Raw genomic sequence first — 22,793 nt, forward strand, 5'->3', positions numbered from 1 at the left:
AGTAATTAAAGGGACCTTCCACACACAACACAGTAAAGTTCCATTCATATAAAACTCACATTAAACTTTCATATCAAGGTGGGGGCCACAAAATATCATCACGAGGGCCGCAATTGGCCCGCGGGCCGCCAGTTTGAGACCCATGGTATAAAATATAGACTTTCATCAAGCTGAATTTGCTGTCTGTTTGCTTCTTCTGACTCTAAATCATGATGGGATTTCAGAGCAGGAGATTTCATCCAAAAACGGCAATAAATAGTTTGAGCAAATGACAGCGAAACACATGGAGACACAGCATGAAACAACACGGAGCGGAACGCTTCATTTAATGTCAGAATGGCCTAAAATGCTCTCTCGCTCTGTTCCAAGCTCTGGCAGCCAGTCCTCTCTGGTGCCAAGCAGCATTGGAAGCAGACGCTCCAACTTCCTGCCCACTCCGTCCAAATATTCTCAGAACTCGTATTTACGCAGCGACTGAATCAAACACACAAACACAGGTCCTCTGTTAGGGCGGCGCAATTTTTAGTCTGTTTCCCACCGAACCGGCACCATCTGTTTTATTTCAGAGGCAATCTGGTCGGAGGGAAGCCACGAGGGGATGGAACAGAGGGTGAAACGGAGACGTTTTCATCCTGACATATGAGGCGGTTCACAGGCAGAGCACCTCTGAAATGTTCTCGTCTTATTCCCAGGATACCTGCTCAGTGTTTCCTCTCATGATGACGAGTGATCCAGGACCTCGCTACGACCTTATTAGCTCCTGATTGTGGCGCGGACGCTCCGCTAAGTGATTGAAATATGCTGCAGCGACAACAGATCCACTTCATTTGAAAAGCACAGCAGCGATGTGTGCAGAAGCTCCTCACACAGGAGGTTTGTTAGGGCAGGAGGTCGTTTGTTAGGGAGACGGATGGAGCGACAACAATTACCCCAAAAAAGATGTGAAATTGCCCCAAAAAGATGTAAAATTACCCAAAAAAAGATGTAAAATTACCCAAAAAAGATGTAAAATTACCCCAAAAAAGATGTGAAATTACCCCCAAAAAATGTAAAATGACCCAAAAAAATATGTAAAATTACCCAAAAATATGTAAAATTACCCCAAAAAGATGTAAAATTACCCAAAAAAGATGTAAAATTACCCCAAAAAGATGTAAAATTACAGCGATGTGTGTAGGAGCTCTTCACACAGGAGGTTCGTTAGGGCAGGAGGTCGTTTGTTAGGGAGACGGATGGAGCGACAACAGCAAATCTAATATACCGCAGTTTTCTCTGTAGCAGATAGAAATTAAATTCAAAAAGTATCTGAGAGCTTATAGCTGTTATATCTGAGCTCCCTCCGCTATAGTCGTCTTCACCATGATTTATAAGTTCTGGAAAAGTCCCATGATGCATTGCGACACTCCCACATGTATTCTCATTTTGTGTCTTTTTTTGTCATTTTATGTCTTTTTTTTGTCATTTCGTGTCTTTTTTTGTCATTTTGTGGTCTTTTTTTTTGTTGAAGATTTCAAAGTTCTGGAAAAGTCCCATGATGCATTGCGACATTCCCACATGTATTCTCATTTTGTGTCTTTTTTAGTCATTTTATGTCTTTTTTTTGTCATTTTGTGTCTTTTTTTAGTGATTTTGTGTCTTTTTTGTCATTTTGTGTCTTTTTTGGTCATTTTGTGTCTATTTTGGTCTGTTTATAGTGATTTCGTGTCGTTTTTTGTAATTTTTTTGTCATTTTGTGTATTCTTTTAGTCACTTTGTGTCTTTTTTGTCATTTTCTGTCTTTTTTGGGGTTTTTTTTGTGATTTTGTGTCTTTTTGTGTCTTTTTTTGTTGATGATTCCAAAGTTCTGGAAAAGTCCCATGATGCATTGCGACACTCCCACATGTATTCTGATGCATTTCATTGGCCAAGAGACCGAAAATAGGTGCAAAAAAACTACAAATACTACAAAACTATGTATCCTCTTTCCGTTTTAATGGTAGAATAACACAACAGCGCCCCAACAGGCTTTAATGGTATTAATGCGGTGATGCTTTCCGCCTTATATCGGTTAATGGTTGGCCAGTGTTTGAGGTTTGAGCCTTTTTGTTGCATTTTGAGGTGAATGTGTAGAGTTCTTGTGTGTCTGACTCTCGTCCCCGTCCCTCCCCTCCACCGTGTCCCCAGCTTTCCAAACAAATCCAGAACTGGTTTCTAACAACATTTCATCACCTCGTTGCCGTCATTGTGCGCCATTGAAATCAAAGGTCCGTCCCTCATCCCCGTCCCCCTTCTTCTCCCTCTCTTCCTCCCCTAACAGCTGCACCAGTACCAACAGGCTTTTGTCCAGCAGCAACAGCAACAACAACAACAACAACAACAGCATCATCAACATCATCAACAACAACAACAACATCAGCAGCAGCAGCAGCATCACCCCGCCCAGCAGCCTCTCCCCTACATGCCCTCCCCTCTTGAGTTCCAGATCCCGCTGGGTTCCTTTAACCCGACCACTCCCACTGCAGGACCCGGACCTGCAGCCGGACACGGACCTGCAACCGGACCCGGACATGGAGCCGGACCCGGACATGGAGCCGGACCAATAGGGGGACCCTCACCTGTGGATCCCTCCTACACTAACCCCAGGTAACCTCACTGCATGCCTCTACGCATGACTAGTCAATAAATAGTTTCCTTCTACAAGGATTTATTTAGGTTGTGGTTCTATATTTTTATCATTGTAACAAACGTTTGCTGGAGATGAATTGAAGAGTTTTAGTTAGTTTTGGAACCACAAAATACAGTTTGAGTTACTTATCGTTTTTAAAAAACTTTTTTATTTTTATTTCAGTTAACGAAAATGTTTTTTCAGTTCTAGTTTTGGTCATTTGGTTAGTTTATAATACCCTTGGCCCTATAAGTCTTACCCATGAGTGTGTGTGTGTGTTGTGTCCCCAGTAGAAACGCTCTGCTGGCTGCAGACGGCGTCACGCCGCCAGCGGCGGCGCCGAGCTGCAACACGCTCACCAACCCGCCGGACATGTCGCGCTGGAACCCGTTCGGAGAGGACAACTTCTCCAAGCTGACGGAGGAGGAGCTGATCGACCGCGAGTTCGACCTGCTCAGAGCAAGCAAGTGACCCCTTCAATATAATAATATCATAGAAAAAATATATTCAAATGTAAAATATATTCAGTGTCATCTGTAGTTAACCTAGATTTATTTATTTTTTACTTCTGTAGAATCTGATTTGTTGTTTGGGACATCTTTCAGCTCCACAATACTTCAGAATTGTATTCTGACACATATTTTGCCTTTAACCTCTTCACATCGACATAAAGAAGAATCGACATTAGAATTAGACCATGTCGCATATATCGATGTAGTTCAAAATTTTTATTTCTTTATATATAAATGCTGCCTTTACTAGGGTTTGTCATGTAGGGCTTGGCGATATGGACCAAAAGCCATATATATATATATATGTATATATATATATATATGGGTCATTCTCATGAAAACCTGGTTTCAAAGATTTCAAACATGAAAATTTTAAATAGGCATAAATCGGGCAATTTTCTTTTTAAACACAAAAAACAAGGTCTTGGGTAATCGGGATTATTGATTTCAAAGCATTTATTGACATTTTTATCACATTTTTGTTCACATTTCCCCAAACAAGTCCTTGAAAAATCTCATTACCGCAACAATCTAAAACTCCAAAAACCTTAGAAAAACAATTAATTAATTTTGTTTTTGAAAATGAATTATTAACAGGCCTGTACAGAATTACATGAAACTCTAAAAAATACATTTTTAACAAATATGTATTTATTTAATTTTACTGATTTCTCTCATTACCGCAACACCACCTACAATCTACAAACGTTTTTTTTCCGATATTTCGTGAATACTCAACACATTTTTAAAGTTTTCTGCAAAACTGAAATAAGAAAACTTACATGCTCTTCACATTAATTAAAAACCACAATATTAATGATTAATTAATTGATTACCCTCTAAATTAGCACCTGTTTCGGTAATGACATACATGTTTCGGTAATGAGATTGATGATTTCGGTAATGAGAATTATTGAAATTCTTATATTCAATAAAACTACTTGTGACATGTCATATTTGACTTTGATTGAACATTTGCTCTCACTTTGAGATAAAAATATCAGGATATATATCGTTTATCGATATTCAGCCTAAATATATCTATTTACATATTTTTTGGGTAATTTTACATAACGTAAAATTACTCAAAAAAAGATGTAAAATTACCCCAAAAAGATGTAAAATTACCCCCAAGAGATGTAAAATTACCCAAAAAATATGTAAATAGATATATTTAGGCTGAATATCGATAAACGATATATATCCTGATATTTTTATCTCAAAGTGAGAGCAAATGTTCAATCAAAGTCAAATATGACATGTCACAAGTAGTTTTATTGATTTATTTAAGTGAACATACATACTAAACAACAACAGGAGAAGCTTTTTTTTAAAAATCAAAGCTCCATAAAGTGCACATTTAAATAAAAAAAAATACGCCAAAAATAGCCTATGAAATAAATATATTTCACCTGTTAAAGTGGTAATATGTAGACCATCTTCTGCAATATGTCTGGCTCTTGAGAATATCACGTATTTGGTTTTGTCTGAAGTGAGAACTAATTTTAGATTGAGGAGAGAATGTTGTAGTTTCAATGGCTGAATGTGCAGCGTTAGAGGTGCAAATACAGAACTGTGTCATCGGCGTAGAGACGGATGTTACAGTTTGTTATAGTGGCTGTAATGTTGTTAATGAAAATGGTAAACAGATGATCTAAGCGTCTCCTCCTCTCTGACCTCCTGCTAACAGAGAAGCCGGTGGAGAGAACGTCCAGCGTGGAGACGGAGCGAGCTGCAGCCGGCGCCTCCTCTAAGCCCCTCCCCCCTCCAGAGGACCTGTTCGGCTCCGTCCCATTCGTGGCCAGCGCAGGCAAGTCTTAGAGGAGTCCCTGCAAGTCTTAGAGGAGTCTCTGCAAGTCTTAGAGGAGTCCCTGCAAGTCTTAGAGGAGTCCCTGCAAGTCTTAGAGGAGTCCCTGCAAGTCTTAGAGGAGTCTCCGCAAGTCTTAGAGGAGTCTCCGCAAGTCTTAGAGGAGTCTCCGCAAGTCTTAGAGGAGTCCCTGCAAGTCTTAGAGGAGTCTCCGCAAGTCTTAGAGGAGTCTCTGCAAGTCTTAGAGGAGTCTCCGCAAGTCTTAGAGGAGTTCCTGCAAGTCTTAGAGGAGTCCCTACAAGTCTTAGAGGAGTTCCTGCAAGTCTTAGAGGAGTTCCTGCAAGTCTTAGAGGAGCTCCTGCAAGTCTTAGAGGAGTCTCTGCAAGTCTTATAGGAGTTCCTGCAAGTCTTAGAGGAGTTCCTGCAAGTCTTAGAGGAGTCTCCCCAAGTCTTAGAGGAGTTCCTGCAAGTCTTAGAGGAGTCTCTGCAAGTCTTAGAGGAGTCTCTGCAAGTCTTAGAGGAGTTCCTGCAAGTCTTAGAGGAGTTCCTGCAAGTCTTAGAGGAGTCTCCCCAAGTCTTAGAGGAGTTCCTGCAAGTCTTAGAGGAGTCTCTGCAAGTCTTAGAGGAGTCTCTGCAAGTCTTAGAGGAGTCCCTGGAAGTCTTAGAGGAGTTTCTGCAAGTCTTAGGGGAGTTCCTGCAAGTCTTAGAGGAGACTCCTCAAGTCTTTGAGAGACCCGAGAGGACCCAACACTGTGGAGCCACCTGACCCCCCCCCCCCCCCCCCCCCTTCTTTTACCCAATTTAAACCAATGATCAGTCAGCGTTTAGTTCCAGATCAGTCGGAGGAGTCGAGTCTTCTGTGACTCCACCAGCTTTAAGGGTGAAGTGATAGAAGCTCTTTGTTTACTCTAACTGGAACAAAACCTTTATGCAAGTCAGCTGGAGGAAGAAACGTTTAAGCTTGTTTAGGTCGAGGTACTAACTAGGGCTGGGCGATATATCCATATAAAAAATATATAAATCGATACATTTTTAAATGTGATATGGAATTAGACCATATCGCATTTGTCGATATAGTTAAAAAAAATTATTTCTTTCTATATAAATGCTGCCCTTCGTTATTCTTTTGTCCGTTATTATTTTCTCATATAAATATATTTATTTCAGAAAAAGATTGACCTATTTTATTTCATTGTTTTTTTTTTTAATTTAAGATATTGTTTTATTTAAATGTGCACTTTATTAAAAACCAAAATTACTTCATTTATCCCTGAAGGGAAATAATATTTTTAAATAAAATAAATAAAGTAATTTTGAGTTTTGATTTAGATTTTTGAGAAAGTGCACATTTAAATAAAACAATATCTTAAATAAAAAATAAAATAAATAAAATAAATAAAAAGGCCTATGAAAAAGATTAGGCCAATTTATGGAGCTTTGATTAAAAATATATATATATAATAATTGGATATATATCGATATTCAGCCTAAATATATCTGATATGACTGTTTGTCTGTATCGCCCAGCCCTAGTAGTCTCAGAATAAAGCTCGTGCTGAGGCACTTTGCATACGATCACAACTTTTTTTTTTTCCCCCGGAGCATAAATAAAACCTTCCAACTCACTGTGTCCAACAGGGAACACAGCTGCATCAGAATTGCTGCATTAAAAGCAATATGAAGATAAATAAGGAGACGTGGCTGGTACTAACGAGGGCTGAGTGATGTCATCATACACAACATAAACATAAACACAAACATAAACAAACTTCTTATGCTGTTGATTTTTATGGATTTGTTCTATTTGAGAAAAGAACATTTTAATTTTAGGGAAACACAAGGAGCCAATATTCATAAAACATTTTTTATTTTTTTTAAATAAAGCTCCTTATTAGATGTGGAGTCAGTGCCAAACACGTTTATTTTACTTCATCATACAGATGTTTAATATAAATTCTTTTGGTTGTGTTTTGTTTTAGGGCTGCAACTAATGATTATTTTCATTATGGATTAATCTGTCGATTATTTAAACGATTCATCGATTAGTTGTTTGGTTGATAAAGTGTATAAAAATATATACAAACCAACAAGATATTCAGTTTATTGTCATAAAGGAACAAAGAAACCAGAAATATTCACATTGAAGAAGCTGAAATCAGAGAATTTGGACTTTTTGTCTTTAAAAAAAACTGATCAAACCAATTATTATTATCAAATATTATATTATTATTAAATAATCAATATTATTATCAAAATAGTTGACGATTAGTTTAATAATCGATTATTGTTCGGTTAATAGAATAATTGTTGCAGCTTTAGTAATTTTACATCTTTTTTTGGTAATTTTAAATCTTTTGGGGTCATTTTTAGGGCTGCAACTAACGATTATTTTTATTATGGATTCATCTGTTGATTATTTAAACGATTAATTGATTAGTTGTTTGGTGAATAAAAAGTATAAAAATATCAATGAGTGTTTCCCAAACTGCGTCAAAAAGACACAAAATGACCAATAAAGACACAGAAAGACACAAAATGACCAATAAAGACACACAAAGACACAAAATGTATAAAAATATCAATGAGTGTTCCCAAACCACAAGATGACGTCCTCTAATCTCTTGTTTTGTCCACAAACCAAAGAGATATTCAGTTTATTGTCATAAAGGAACAAAGAAACTTATTGTTATTGGACTTATTGTCTTTTAAAAAAAACTGCTCAAACCAATTATTGGATTATCAAAATAGTTGACGATTAATTTAATAATCGATTATTGTTCCATTTATTGAATAAATGTTGCAGCTCTAATACTTTCCCTTTAATTCCTTCAAAAACTAACAAAAAAATCAAAACAAGAAGCCAACCATCACTCAGCCCTGGTACTAATAAACTCCATTTGGGGTAAAAAAACAAACACTTGAACTTCCAAAGTTTTGGCTCTTTCTGCCATTTGTTTACATTTAAACACCATCAAACCCTCTTCGGCCATTGAAACTGCAAAGATTCCTCACACAATGTGTTTTTTTTTAATAATTATTATTATTATTGTCGGGACGAAGCCTCAAATGTTGCCGTGTGGACTGAGCACTTTACTGCGGAGGCTGATGTTGACATAATCTAACCTGATAATAAGTGAATAACCAGTCAGACTCCATCTATAACAACTATGTGAATATCACAGTGCAGTATTTCTACATATATAACGTCGGTGGCAGCAATAAGCTTCTGTGCCTCTGTACTCTTCCTGCTCCTTATTAATGTGAATTGGTTTTGATAGGCAGTTTAGAAAAAACGCTGTTTGTAACTCAGAATATATTTCACGATAAACAGCATCGACACTGCAAAAAAAAAGGTCTAAAAACCAGATCAAACAGTAAATCTGAGGGAAATGATCTTGCTGCATGGACAGATAATTTACCTTGACAAGATTTATTAAATTAAGATGATTAAATCTAGAAATAAGCATGTTGAACACTTTAAATAAGAAATTAACTCTTAAAACAAGAATAAAACCAGAATAAAACCAGTTAAAACCAGAATAAAACCAGAATAAAATCAGTTAAACCCAGAATAAACCCAGTTAAAACCAGAATAAAACCACATAAAACCAGAATAAAACCACATAAAACCAGAATAAAACCAGAATAATGCCACATAAAACCAGTTAAAACCACAAAAAAACGAGAGAATAAAACCAAGAGATTTCTTAAATAAAAACCAGTTAGTAACATAATACAATCAGCTAAAACCAGAATAAAACCAGTTAAAACCACATTAAAACCAGAATAAAACCACATAAAACCAGAATAAAATCGGTTAAAACCAGAATAAAACCACATAAAACCAGAATAATGCCACATAAAACCAGAATAATGCCACATAAAACCAGAATAAAACCAGATTAAACCAGTTAAAACCACAAAAAAACGAGAGAATAAAACCAAGAGATTTCTTAAATAAAAACCAGTTAATAACATAATACAATCAGCTAAAACCAGAATAAAACCAGTTAAAACCACATTAAAACCAGAATAAAACCACATAAAACCAGAATAAAGCCACATAAAACCAGAATAAAATGGGTTAAAACCAGAATAAAACCACATAAAACCAGAATAAAACCAAGAGATTTATTAAATTAAGATTATTAAATCTAGAAATAAGCATGTTGAACACTTAAAATAAGAAATTAACTCTTAAAACCAGATAAATGATCTAACACTTCTAAATCTAAAGTTTTTTTTTTATCTTGGTAAGAACCAAATAATCATCAGGTCACTCTGCTCGGGCCAGTTCATCACTGCTGGCAGCTTTACTTTATCTGGTTTTAAGAGGTTTTAATTTCTTATTTTAAGTGTTCAACATGCTTATTTCTAGATTTAATAATCTTAATTTAATAAATCTTGTCAAGGTAAATTATCTGTCCATGCAGCAAGATCATTTCCCTCAGATTTACTGTTTTATCTGGTTTTTAGACCTTTTTTTTGCAGTGAACACGTAGATCTTTTCTAGCGGAGAGTGAGAGTAGATTTTTTGTTTTTCTACAGTAAATTCATCTCGTGTCCTTATATAAAACATGCAGCAGGCTTAATGCAAGTCCAGTTTAGAGTAGAATAAGACCAGATAATTAACGATGCAATATTAACCCTCTAAGCACTTGAATGTAGGTGTGGAAATATTTTATTGTCTTCACTTGTTACTTAATGAATAGACGATTCTATTTGAGTTCAATTTGGAAAACCAAAAAAAAAAAAAAGAGGAACAGAAAGAAACCAAACAGATGATTGAAGGGACTTTTTGTACTGAATTTAAACACCCAGTAGAGTTGTTGGTGCAGGCTGGCATGAGAAAATGTACGTTTTTGATCAGCCTTTTGTTTTAGTTTCCTGTGTTTGTGCCATCATCGTGTTTCGTTTAGGTTTAAAATGTGTGCAACCACACCGCTGGCAGATCAGAGCGGTTTTATCTTCTCGGTGCTTTTATTTTGGTGAATCTGGGCTGCTTTAACAGGAGCTTTAATTGTATAATTTTCAATTAATTACACCTTTTTTACTTTGCTTAATTCTGTCTATTAAATACTTGCAATTTTTTACTGTTTGTGCCATAACCGTGTCAGTTGGTCGTTTAGGTTTAAAATGTGTGCAACCACACCGCTGGCAGATCAGAGCAGTTTTATCTTCTCTCTGCTTTTATTTTGGTGAATCTGGGCTGCTTTAACAGGAGCTTTAATTGTATAAATTTCAAGTAATTCCACCTTTTTTACTTTGCTTAATTCTGTCTATTAAATACTTGCAATTTTTTACTGTTTGTGCCATAACCGTGTCAGTTGGTCCTTTAGGTTTAAAATGTGTGCAACCACACTGCTGGCAGATCAGAGCGGTTTTATCTTCTTGGTGCTTTTATTTTGGTGAAGCTGAGCTACTTTTACAGAAGCTTTAATTGTTATATTTCAAGTAATTCCACCTTTTTTACTTTGCTTAATTCTGTCTATTAAATACTTGCAATTTTTTACTGTTTGTGCCATCACCGTGTGTCAGTCGGTCGTTTAGGTTTAAAATGTGTGCAACCACACCGCTGGCAGATCAGAGCGGTATCTTCTCTGTGCTTTTATTTTGGTGAATCTGGGCTGCTTAAAAAGGAGCTTCAATTTAATCATTTTCAAGTAATTCCATTCTTTTTTATTTTGCTTACTTCTGTCTATTAAATACTTGCAATTTCTTACTGTTCCAGACACAATTATGATTATGAGGGGAAATCTCTGCTTGTCATATCTCATCATAGTGTGATATGCTATTAACCTGCAAGATACACTGCAAAAACTGACAAAAATTAATAAATATATAAGTAGAATTAAGCAAATACATGCTTGAAATAAGTCAAATTATCTGCCAGTGCAGTAAGAAAAATTTTCTTTGTAAGAATTCTTTAAATAAGTAAAAATATCTAGACACTGGAAAAACAATGATGTCTTAAAATAGATCCAAAAATACTTATTTTGAGCAACTGTGGCTTGAAAAACCCGACTTTAGAAACACTAAAATAAGCCAGAAATACTTGAAACGAGCAAGTTTTGGTGGTAGAAAATGCTTTTGAAATATCATTTAAACTCTATGCAACTAAAACTCTCAACTGGAGCCAATATTTGAGGTAAAAACTCACCATATTCAACAGTTGAAGAGATTGAAAAGCATGAAAAAGCTCACAATGTCAATCCTAAAAACAAGTCTTTATACAAGACTGAAATGCCTGTGAAGAGGTTATTCACTCGTTTTAGTTACAAAAAGACACATGTTGTTAAAATAAACACATGTGCTCTATCTTTTGATATCAACTTATTTTATAATTGAATATTCCAAGTATTCTTTAAATATCTTGTTTTTGATAACAACAGATCATTATTTCCATTTTGCCTCTCATACTTTATGAAGAAAAAAAGGTTTTGTATTATTACACAGCTAACTACTTGGCTAAGTAGCTTGCTAAGCTAAATACTTAGCCAAGAAGTTAGCTAGGTAGTTAGCTTAGCAAGCTACTTAGCTAAATACTTAGCCAAGAAGTTAGCTAAGTAGTTAGCTCAACAAGTTACTTAACTAAATACTTAGCAAAGAAGTTAGTTAAGTAGTTAGCTCAGCAAGCTACTTAGCTAAAGTAGTTAGCTTAGCAAGCTACTTAGCTAAATACTTAGCCAAGAAGTTAGCTAAGTAGTTAGCTCAGCAAGCTACTTAGCTAAAGTAGTTAGCTTAGCAAGCTACTTAGCTAAATACTTAGCCAAGAAGTTAGCTAAGTAGTTAGCTCAGCAAGCTACTTAACTAAATACTTAGCAAAGAAGTCAGCTAAGTAGTTGGCTTAGTAAGCTACTTAGCTAACTACTTAGCCAAGAAGTTAGCTAAGTAGTTAGCTCAGCAAGCTACTTAGCTAAAAAATGGATATGGGTCATTTTTGACCCATGTTGTGCATTAGAAGAGTAGTGACACAAAAAGGGATTTTATTGAAAATGAAAAAATTAAAACATAAAATTAGGATGTATGATGATCAAAAACAAACTAATTGAGGAAAACCTGGAATACTGAATGATGAAAATAATTTATTGCAAAGATATAGAAGATAAAAACTCATTCATGTCGGGTCACTTTAGACCATGTTGTTGAGCATCAAAGGGTTAATAATCACCAACTGACACGACTTTGTACTTTTTGACCGTTTTTTATTTTCTTTCGTGACGTCGAACACAAACAGCTGATGGCACATTCACTCGTTCATTCAGTGGTTTAATGTAAAGAGTCAGAGGAATAAATGATGAGTGACATTTAATGTTGTTTTATTAGTTTTATTGTTGTTTTTTATAATGATCCATACAATCCTAAAGGGCTGTATGTCTGCTCGTCTCACTGTGCTGCTGTTATTCCGCCTTAGAGCGACACGTGAGCCTCATCAATCATTACAACTTGGTTTTTGTACAAATATATTAACTGGTAAAAAGTATAATTCATGTGTTTTTAGCTGAAGGTAAGTTCATGTTTCACTGCCTGCTTTTATTGGTGCAAAAACTCTCATTTCAGTTCAGTTTTTATCCTTTTTTTTATTCTTTTCTTTTCATTTTTCATTCAGTAAGACAGCCATGCTCAGAAACATCTTGTTCATGTGTATTGGTGGATGGATCTTTATATATATATATTATATTATATATATTATATATATTATGGGTAAATAAACAAAACATCAAAAAAATGAAAAGTGAAAGGGACGACCAGAGCCATTAACTGCACTTTAATTTCTTTTTTTGTTGTTGTTTTGATTAAAGTGCGAGGACATTGTTAGCCCAGGATTTATTTAACGGGACAAACAAACAAAACGATATGTTGTTTTTGTTATTGTTTACAAGTTCTCTGTGTTGAGCCTCTCTGTCTCGGGGTTCTGGGTTTTTATTTTAGCGTTCTTTGTCAGCTTTATACCTGCTAGAAGCCCCAGAAAACCACGTTTTCTCCTCGTTAGAAGTGTTTTTTTTAGTTCTGGTTCCTGTCCTGCAGTAATAAAACCAACCTATAGATCAATAAGTTGTCTTATCTTATCATATCTTTGTTTTTTTCTCTGTAACCGGTCCTGTATCATACTGTGAGTGTGAATGTATTTCTTTATAGAATGTTACTGATAAATAAAAAACATTCAAAAGCAAAAAAAGTCACTTTGGATTTCTTTTTTTTTTTAAAGCTTCTGTAAGAAAAAGTTTAGAGTTTCTCCTCCACCAGACATGTGCAAGATGTTCCTGTGGCTGTCTTTAATTTATGCTCAAAACAATAATTAAACATTAATAAACAATAATATGTTGTGTCCGTCGGGGACAAACAGGTTCTCTTTCTTTGTTAAAAACAAGTTGTTTTTCCCTTTTAATTTGATATTATTTATTTATTTCTGCCTTCTGGACATATTTTGACGACCTAAATGTTTGTTTATTTATCTGTAGTTATACACTTTATTGTTTCCTTCTTTTTTATTTATTCAATTCCAATTCTTACAAACAGGTGACAAATTAGAGTGTGCAAAAGTGTTTTTATGTAAGTGTGTCATATACATATATATATATATATATATATATATATATATATTTACTTATATTAATAACTGGAATGGGTATAGGTAAATGTCTGCAAAAATTAAATGGATAAAATGATAATACTAAAAAGAATAGAGTAAAATAACTAATAAAATTAAACAATTAATATTAAGTATTAATAATGAATGGATGAAAAAATAAAACAACAAAAATAAAGTAAAAAAATCAAATATAAGTGAAAAATAAATATAATAAAATATAAATAAAGATAAATATAATAAAATATAAATGAAAAATAAATATAATTAAATCAAATATAAATCAAATCAAATATAATAAAATCAAATATAAATAAAAAATAAATATAATAAAATATAAATAAAGATAACGATAATATAATAAAATATAAATGAAAAATACATATAATAAAATCAAATAAAAATAAATATAATAAAATATAAATAAAGATAAATATTAAATATAAATGAAAAATATGTATAATATAATCAAATAAATATAATATCAAATATTTTATATATTTAATTCTTACAAACAGGTGACAAATTAGACAAAAGATGTAACAAAAATATGCACATTAACACAAGATGTATGAAGCAGATATACAAGTATAATTTAAATATATTTTTATTTTTTTTGGGGGGTCGTCAGTGTGTGTTTTTATGCAAGTGTGTCATATATATATATACATATATATATATATAATATATACTTATATATTTACTTATATTAATAACTGGAATGGGTATAGGTAAATGTCTGCAAAAATTAGATGGAGAAAATGATGATTTATGATGATGATAGATAAATGGATAAATCTGAATTCAATGTCTCTAAAAATAATGATAATACTAAAAAGAATAAAGAAAAATAACTAATAAAATTAAACAATAAATAATATTAAGTACTTCTAATAAAATGGATGAAAAAAACAAAACAATAAAGTAAATAAAATATAAATTAAAGAAATAATACAACAAAATATAAATATAAATAAAAAATAGATATAAAATATAAATATAGAATTATAAAATATAAATATAGAATTATAAAATATAAATGAAAAATAAATATAAAATAAAATATAAATAAAGATAAATATAATATAATAAAATATAAATAAAGATAAATATAATATAAAATATAAATGAAAAATAGATATAATAAAATCAAATATAAATAAAAAATGAATATAATAAAATATAAATTATATATATAAATAAATATAATATAAAAATATAAATGAAAAATAAATATAAAATAAAATATAAATAGACAAATATAATATAATATAAATGAAAAATATATCATAAAATATAAAGACAAATATAATATAATAAATTATAAATGAAAAATAAAATATAAATAAAGATAAATATCATATAATAAAATATAAATGAAAAATACATACAATAAAATCAAATTTATATAAAAAATTAATATAATAAAATATAATTAATATCCCATTTAACTTCCATTTAATCCTGTTTATTCAGACGTAAAACAGATCGTAAAAGTCCAGATCGTCTCACACACACACAGATTTCAGTCTGACCTTTTATTCATTTCTGTAAAAAAAATAAAAAAAATAAACACAAATCCTCTTTTGTGTCGAGGTGAAAACAAATTCCAAAATTTGCCAAAATCACAGAAATCAGATCTGTCAGTTCCACAACATTTCTCTCAAACAAGCAGGAAATGTTCAATATTTAACTCAATTTAATGTTATTTATAAATATAAAAAAAATCACAACTGTCTGCACTCCTCCTCATATACTGTGTCATTATATCAATATTAAGTATTATTACTTCATTTAATTATATTTTCACATTTTTTTTTGTCTTTTTTGGTCATTTTGTGACCAAAAGAAGATGTAAAAAACACAAAAAAGACACAAAAAAGACTAAAAAGACACAAAAAAGACTAAAAAAACAAACAAAAGACGTAAAATCACAAAAAAAACACACAAAAAAGACGTAAAATCACAAAAAAAAAAAGACACTAATGTATTTCTTTTATCTTGATAAAATTGATAAAATCTTGGTATTATTACTTTATTTAATTATATTTTCAAGTAAAGCAGAATTTGCACCACAATGACATGTAATTAAGGACACAACTATTATAATTTATGATGTTATATTTAATTTATTTTTCAAAGAAGAAGTGAAATAAGTGTCCAGTCGTCTTTAAATCATTTTAATCTTCAGGTTTTTAATAAAACAACTTTATAACAATTGAACGATATGAAGGAGAGAAAAATCTGCAACAATCTGATCTGCTGCTGGATTCATTCAATAATTTAGTTTCTGCTGATTATTTCAGCTGTAGTGTCATTTATCATTCTGAGACTTTTAGTCTCGTAGATTTTCACACTGACAATTATTTGTTTCTTACCAAGATAAAAAAAAAACACTTTTTCATCAGAATCAGATTTAGAAGTGTTAGATAATTTATCTGGTTTTAAGAGTTAATTTATTATTTTATGTGTTCAACATGTTTATTTCTAGATTTAATAATCTTAATTTAAGAAATCTTGTCAAGTGAAATTATCTGTCCATGCAGCAAGATACATTTTTTTTGTCTTTTTTGGTCATAAAAAGACACAAAATGACCAAAAAAAGACACAAAAAAGATGTAAAATGATTAAAAAAGACACAAAAGACGTAGAATCACAAAAAAGACACAAAAAGAACAAAAAAGACACTAAAACAGACACAAAAGACGTAAAATCATAACAAAAAAAAGATACAAAAGGCCAAAAAAAGACACCAAAAGTATATCTTGGTAAGAAACAAATAATTGTCAGTGCAGGGTTAATTTCTTATTTTAAGTGTTCAACATGCTTATTTCTAGATTTAATAATCTTAATTTAATAAATCTTGTCAAGGTAAATTATCTGTCCATGCAGCAAGATATATTTTTTTTGTCTTTTTTGGTCATTTTGTGACCAAAAGAAGATGCAAAAAAAGACAAAAAAGACACAAAAAAAGACGTAAAATGACTAAAAAAGAAACAAAAGACGTAAAATCACAAAAAAAAACACAAAATTTATTTTTTTATCTTGGTAAGAAACATATATTTGTCAGGTCACTCTGCGAGAAGAGTTCATTTCTCATTTTAAGTGTTCAACATGTTTATTTCTAGATTTAATAATTTTAATTTAAGAAATCTTGTCAAGTGAAATTATCTGTCCATGCAGCAAGATAAATTTTTTTTTGTCTTTTGGTCATTTTGTGACCAAAAGAAGATGTAAATAGACACAAAATGACCAAAAAAAGACACAAAAAGACACGAAAAGAACAAAAAATAAACAAAAGACATAAAATCACAAAAAATACATAAAAAGACAACAACCCACAATAGAAGACACAAAAGATGTAAAATCACAAAAAAGACACAACAAAAGACACAAAAAAGCCGTCAAATAACTAAAAAAGAAACAAAAGACGTAAAATCACAAAAAAGACATAAAAAGACAAAAACACACACAAAAAAAGACACAAAGACGTAAAATCACCAACAAAAGACACAAAAGTATTTTTTTATCTTGATAAGAAACAAATAATTGTTAGGTCACTCTGCAAGAAGAGTTAATGTCTTATTTTAAGCGTTCAACATGCTTATTTCTAGATTTAATAATCTTAATTTAATAAATCTTGTCAAGGTAAATTATCTGTCCATGCACCAAGATACATTTTTTTTTTGTCTTTTTTGGTCATTTTGTGACCAAAAGAAGATGTAAAAAGACACAAAAAAGACACAAAAAAGACACAAAAAAGACACAAAAAGAACAAAAAAGACACAAAAAAGACTAAAAAAGAAACAAAAGACGTAAAATCCCAAAAAAACCACACAAAAAAGATGTAAAATCACAAAAAAAGACACAAAAAAAGACACTAAAGTATTTATTTTATCTTGGTAAGAAACAAATAATTGTCAGGTCACTCTGCGAGAAGAGTTAATTCCTTATTTTAAGTGTTCAACATGTTTATTTCTAGATTTAATAATCTTAATTGATAAATCTTGTCAAGGTAAATTATCTGTCCATGCAGCAGCAGATTTACTGTTTGATCTGGTTTTTAAACACCTTTTTTTGCTGTGTGTGCATGTTTTCACCACTTGTTCTTTCTATCTGTCAGAGATCAGAGATCAGACTCTCTAATCCTCCAGAAACATCAACACAACTAATCTCACTTCTTCTCTGCTGATTAGAGATGTTTTATAGTGAGATTGTCTGATTATAATCTGGGAGCAGAGAACAGAAGCACCTCGTCTTTCATCCATTAAATACTGTTTTATCTTTGTTTCCTTGATGAACAACAGAATCTTTTGGCTAATCTGACGCCGCGAGCTGCCAGTTTGGTTTCCATTCTGGTTTCTCAGCGGGGGTCCTCCTCATATACAGCTTCCTCTAATAGGGAACAATAAATTGGCTCTTTGTGTATGGCACTATTTACTTTCAATAGAATTGGAGGCTATCCACTCGCTAATTAGGCTAATTTCTGAATTTTCCATTATGCAAATCTCTTGGAAATAAATTTACACGAGGAAGTTTGATCCAGCAAATGCCAAATAATGCCTAAGAATTTATAGAAATGCACGAGTAAGAACAAAGCTTTCTTTTTTTTTTTTTTTACTCTAAAGAAAGTGACGAACAGCTTGAGTCTTTTTTCTGACCAACAGATTTAAATTTAAAAGCAATTTTGTGGCTCTTCTTGTTGTCTTTTCGCAGCTTTTAGACCATATTGACTTTTGTGATTTCTCCTTCGCCGTTCCTTCTGCTTCAATATTGGACAAACTGTTGGGATTTATTATATCTGTGGACTTCTAAAGTCTAAATCCTCTTTTCAGTAATTCAACATGTTCCAGAGGTCAGAAGGAGCCGAGAGGCTTTAGACAGCAAAGAATCTGGGAGAAACCCTTCAGAAAATGAGCTGGAGGCTTTTAAAAGTGTTTTCTTGGTTGTTTCCAAAGTATTTTTTGTGCTGAATCCATTTCTGCTGGATGTCAAGCTGTAAAAGTTACAGTTTAGTCATAATTGTTGATTAATTAGCATAATGATTGATTAATTGCCCAATGTTAGAAATGATTTACTATAATTTTCCAATGTGTGAATATATTATAAATGGTTGTTTGGTATCATTTAAAGGGGACATCCATGGCTTTCATTTAAGACAAAAGTTGTATCTTTCTGACAAACATATATAGTTTATGTCAGGAGTCTCAAACTCAAATTACCTGGAGGCCGCTGGAGACGTATCAAAATGACCAATAAAAGACACAAAATAACTAAAAAAAAGACACAAAACGACAGAAAAAAACATTTTTTTCGAACTAAATTACTTAAAAAAGACAAAAAAATTACAAAAAAAGAAACAAAATTACTAAAAAAGACACAAAATGACCAAAAAAAGACAAAATTACTAAAAAAAAGACACAAAATTACTAAGAAAAAGACAAAATGACCAAAAAAAAGACACAAAATTACAAAAAAGACAAAATTATTTAAAAAAGACACAAAATAACAGGGGTTTTTTTTTACAGTGAAGGCTGGTGACATGTTTAACTCGTGCATTTGTCTCGTTTCTGCAGGTTCAGAGGAGGTAAAGACCGATCAGCCCGACGAAGACGCCGTCGTTCCCGTCCTCGTCTCAGCTGCTGCAGAGAGTCCGGCGCCGGTTGTGGCGGCGGCGGCAGTCAAGGAGCAGAAGCCGGGCAAAAAGAGCAGCTGCAGACCAGGCGACGAGTCCGACAGCGACTTCGAGTCCGACCCTCCGTCGCCAAAAAGCAGCGAGGAAGAGGAGCCGGAGGAGGAGGAAGGCCTGAACAGCGAACACGGCGAGGACACGGAGCCGGAGAACCTGGGACAGAGACCTCTGCTGATGGACTCGGAGGAGGAAGGAGAGGAGGACGAAGTCCACAGCTCCGACTCGGACTACGACCCGAGCCGAGTCAGGAGTCGCTCCAAGAAAGCTGCAGGAGGTAAAGCAGCTTCTACCAGCAGCAGCAGCAGCAGGAGGAGCAGGAGGAGGAGGAGTCAGGAGGAGTCAGCCACGATTCTGATCACGCCTCCGGAGTCGCCGAGCGGGCCGAGAGCTGCTCCACCTCCCGATCCGAGCGGGCCGAGAGCTGCTCCACCTCCTGACTCTGTGGATGTGTTCGGTGCCGTTCCCTTCCTCGGAGGATCCTCGGAGCTTCCTCCCCCGGAGAGCTCCGACATCTTTGCCAAAGCGCCGTTCAGGCAGGTCAGCTACGAGGAGCGCGCGCCGGACGACTTTGACGTTTTTACGAAAGCGCCGTTCAGCCGGAACCTCTCCAAGTCGGGGAAGAGCGGCAGCGAGGGCCACGTGGGCCAAACGCCGCCCATTTCCCCAGAGAGCATCGACATCTTCGGCTTCTCGCCGTTCCAGCCGGGCCCCGCTGCCGCACCGCCGCCGCCCACCACCTCCAGGAGCGCCGAAGACATCTTCCAGTCGTCCTACGAGGAGTCGGCGAGTCCTCAGCAGCAGCGTCTGAAGCAGCGAAGCCTCCAGAAGCTTTCGTCTCGCCAGAGGAAAACCAAGCAGGAGGCGACGGCGGGCGGCAGTAACGGCAAACGGCACCACAGCACGCCGACGGGCGGCCGCAAGGCCAACAAGCCGACTTACCGCACGCCGGAGCGAGTCCGCCGACACAAGAAGGTCGGCCGCAGAGACTCGCAGAGCAGCAACGAGTTCCTGAGCACGTCGGACTCGAAGGAGAACATCAGCGTCGACATCACGATGGCGGACGGGAAGGACAAAGGCGCCGCTCTGCCGGGAGACGACGCCGCCCTTCTCGACCCGTTTGGCGCCAAACCGTTTCACCCTCCGGACGGCGGCCGACACGGCCAGTTCCAAGGACTCGCCGACAGCAAGAGCGACTTGAGCGCCGCCAACGGCAAGTCCTGGACGGGCTCCCTGCACGCTGCTTTTGCGGTAGACGATAGAATGGATGATTTCGGGGCGGTGCCCTTCACAGAAATGGTCGTCCACGGCGGACCGCAGCCGCAGCAGCCGGTGGCCGTGTCGGTGGCGCCGCCGCCACCCTCGCAGCCCGGCGACCTCGACCCGTTCGGAGCCGCACCTTTCCCCACGAAGCAGTGACTTGTCCTCGAGTCTTCCCACTCGTGCTGTTAACCCTTTGATGCTCAACATACTGACCCCTTCTAAAGCACAACATGGTCAAAATGTAATGTTCCCCATGTTATTTAATGCTGCTGTGTGTTTCTGTGCTCTATCTTTTGATAGCAACTTATTTCATGATTGAATATTCCAAGTAATCTTTAAATATCTTGTTTTTGATAACAACAGATCATTATTTCCATTTTGCCTCTCATACTTTATGAAGAAAAACAGTTTTTGTATTGTTACATAGCTAACTATTTAGCCAAGTAGTTAGCTATGTAATAATACAAAAACTGTTTTTCTTCATGAAGTATGAGAGGCAAGATGTTAGCTAAGTAGTTAGCTTAGCAAGCTACTTAGCTAAATACTTAGCCAAGAAGTTAGCTCAGTAGTTAGCTTAGCAAGATACTTAGCTAAATACTTAGCCAAGAAGTTAGCTCAGTAGTTAGCTTAGCAAGATACTTAGCTAAATACTTAGCCAAGAAGTTAGCTCAGTAGTTAGCTTAGCAAGATACTTAGCTAAATACTTAGCCAAGAAGTTAGCTTAGCAAGCTACTTAGCTAAATACTTAGCCAAGAAGTTAGCTTAGCAAGATACTTAGCTAAATACTTAGCCAAGAAGTTAGCTCAGTAGTTAGCTTAGCAAGATACTTAGCTAAATACTTAGCCAAGAAGTTAGCTTAGCAAACTAATTAGCTAGATACTTAGCCAAGAAGTTAGCTTAGCAAGCTGCTTAGCTAATAAATGGATATGGGTCCTTTTTGACCCATGTTGTGCATTAGAAGAGTAGTGACACAAAAAGGGATTTTATTAAAAAATGAATAAAGGAAAACATAAAAATCAGGATGTATGATGATCAAAAACAAACTAATTGAGGAAAACCTGGAATACTGAGTGATGAAAATAATGTATTGCAAAGATATAGAAGATAAAAACTCATTCATATCGGGTCACTTTAGACCTTGTTGTTGTGCATCAAAGGGTTAAATAACCCCTGAGCTTTTTTTTACCGGGGCGGGGCTTGGGAATCAACCAATCATAACTTGTTTTTTTTAGTTTGAATAACCTGAATCCTGTGGAGTGTGAGCGATGTTTCCACATATCTTTCAGCTGTAAGCCTTTTATGCTGCATCCTAACGCTTGTAAAGACGTTTGAGCCCACTCGGAAACCCGTACTGTGATTATGAGCTTAACGTTCGACCGCTTGACTCGCTGCAAAAAGCTTCTTACGGCCTTCTGATCTACCAATATGTCGTTTTTTTTAGCACCACGAAGCCTTACCTGAGCTGGGCTCTGCCTCGCCGCACAGTACCTCTGAGGACCGCGGCGGCTTTTTCACGCCGGTGGAACCGTTTTTTGGGAGTCGACATTAACCACTTTGTTTTATCCTTATTAGATCTTTTTCTATGCATAATTTCACCGTAGTCTTTTGGATGTGGCTGCGACTTGTTTCACTTTGAATATACTAGAAGGGATCGAATTATGATTTTTTTTAATTGGGTCAGGTTTAAATTTTAGCCTCTTAACAGTTTAATTTCTTTGTTCCTAACAAGTAATTTTCTGTTTTATTGTGTTTGAAATAAGGACGAAATAAAACACAAAGATCGTCTGTGAGCCCTTCAGAAACTCTTTTCCTCGGAACATTTCCAGAATGATTTATGCTGAAGAATAAATGGGATTTTTATGATCGGTTTAAAGGAAAAAAAGGTTGGCAGTATTTTATATAACTTGTTATTATTAACAAATCCAACGAAAAGACCAAAAGCAACAACACGTTCTGACTTCCTGTCTCTGGTTTTTCATTGCTTTCCTAATGAAGACTTTCATTTTAAAGGAATCATTTAACATTAAAAGATGCCACTCTTAGACTGGAAACAGAGGATAATCCATCCATTCTCGTCCCTGGGCCGGGTCGCGGGGGCAGCAGTAAAATGGCTAGCCCAAAATCTTCCTCCCAGAACCTGTAAAAGTCTAATGATGGTAAAAACTTTTGTTTTTGCAGAAAGTTATGTCAGACATCGAATTCTCGGCCCGGAGCAGTAACGAGTCCCTCACAGCGATTTAAAGGCTCGTCCACATTTTTGACAAAAATCGACAAAAATTAAAAAAAAA

General features: G+C 34.9%; 1 protein-coding gene across 1 annotated transcript in view; it reads left to right on the plus strand.

Annotated features, from left to right (window-relative positions):
* bmp2k (BMP2 inducible kinase) overlaps positions 1 to 21,173 on the plus strand; it is a 67,034-nt gene extending 45,861 nt beyond the window's left edge. The window contains 4 exon segments of the mRNA XM_059336578.1: positions 2,297 to 2,622; positions 2,935 to 3,107; positions 4,847 to 4,966; positions 19,130 to 21,173. Of these exon segments, the coding sequence (XP_059192561.1) occupies positions 2,297 to 2,622; positions 2,935 to 3,107; positions 4,847 to 4,966; positions 19,130 to 20,661 (2,151 nt within the window). The 3' untranslated portion in view covers positions 20,662 to 21,173.
* The last annotated feature ends 1,620 nt before the right edge of the window (positions 21,174 to 22,793 follow it).

The sequence above is a fragment of the Centropristis striata genome, chromosome 7 (assembly GCF_030273125.1).
Source record: "Centropristis striata isolate RG_2023a ecotype Rhode Island chromosome 7, C.striata_1.0, whole genome shotgun sequence".
In the NCBI taxonomy this organism is placed as follows: Eukaryota; Metazoa; Chordata; class Actinopteri; order Perciformes; family Serranidae; genus Centropristis; species Centropristis striata.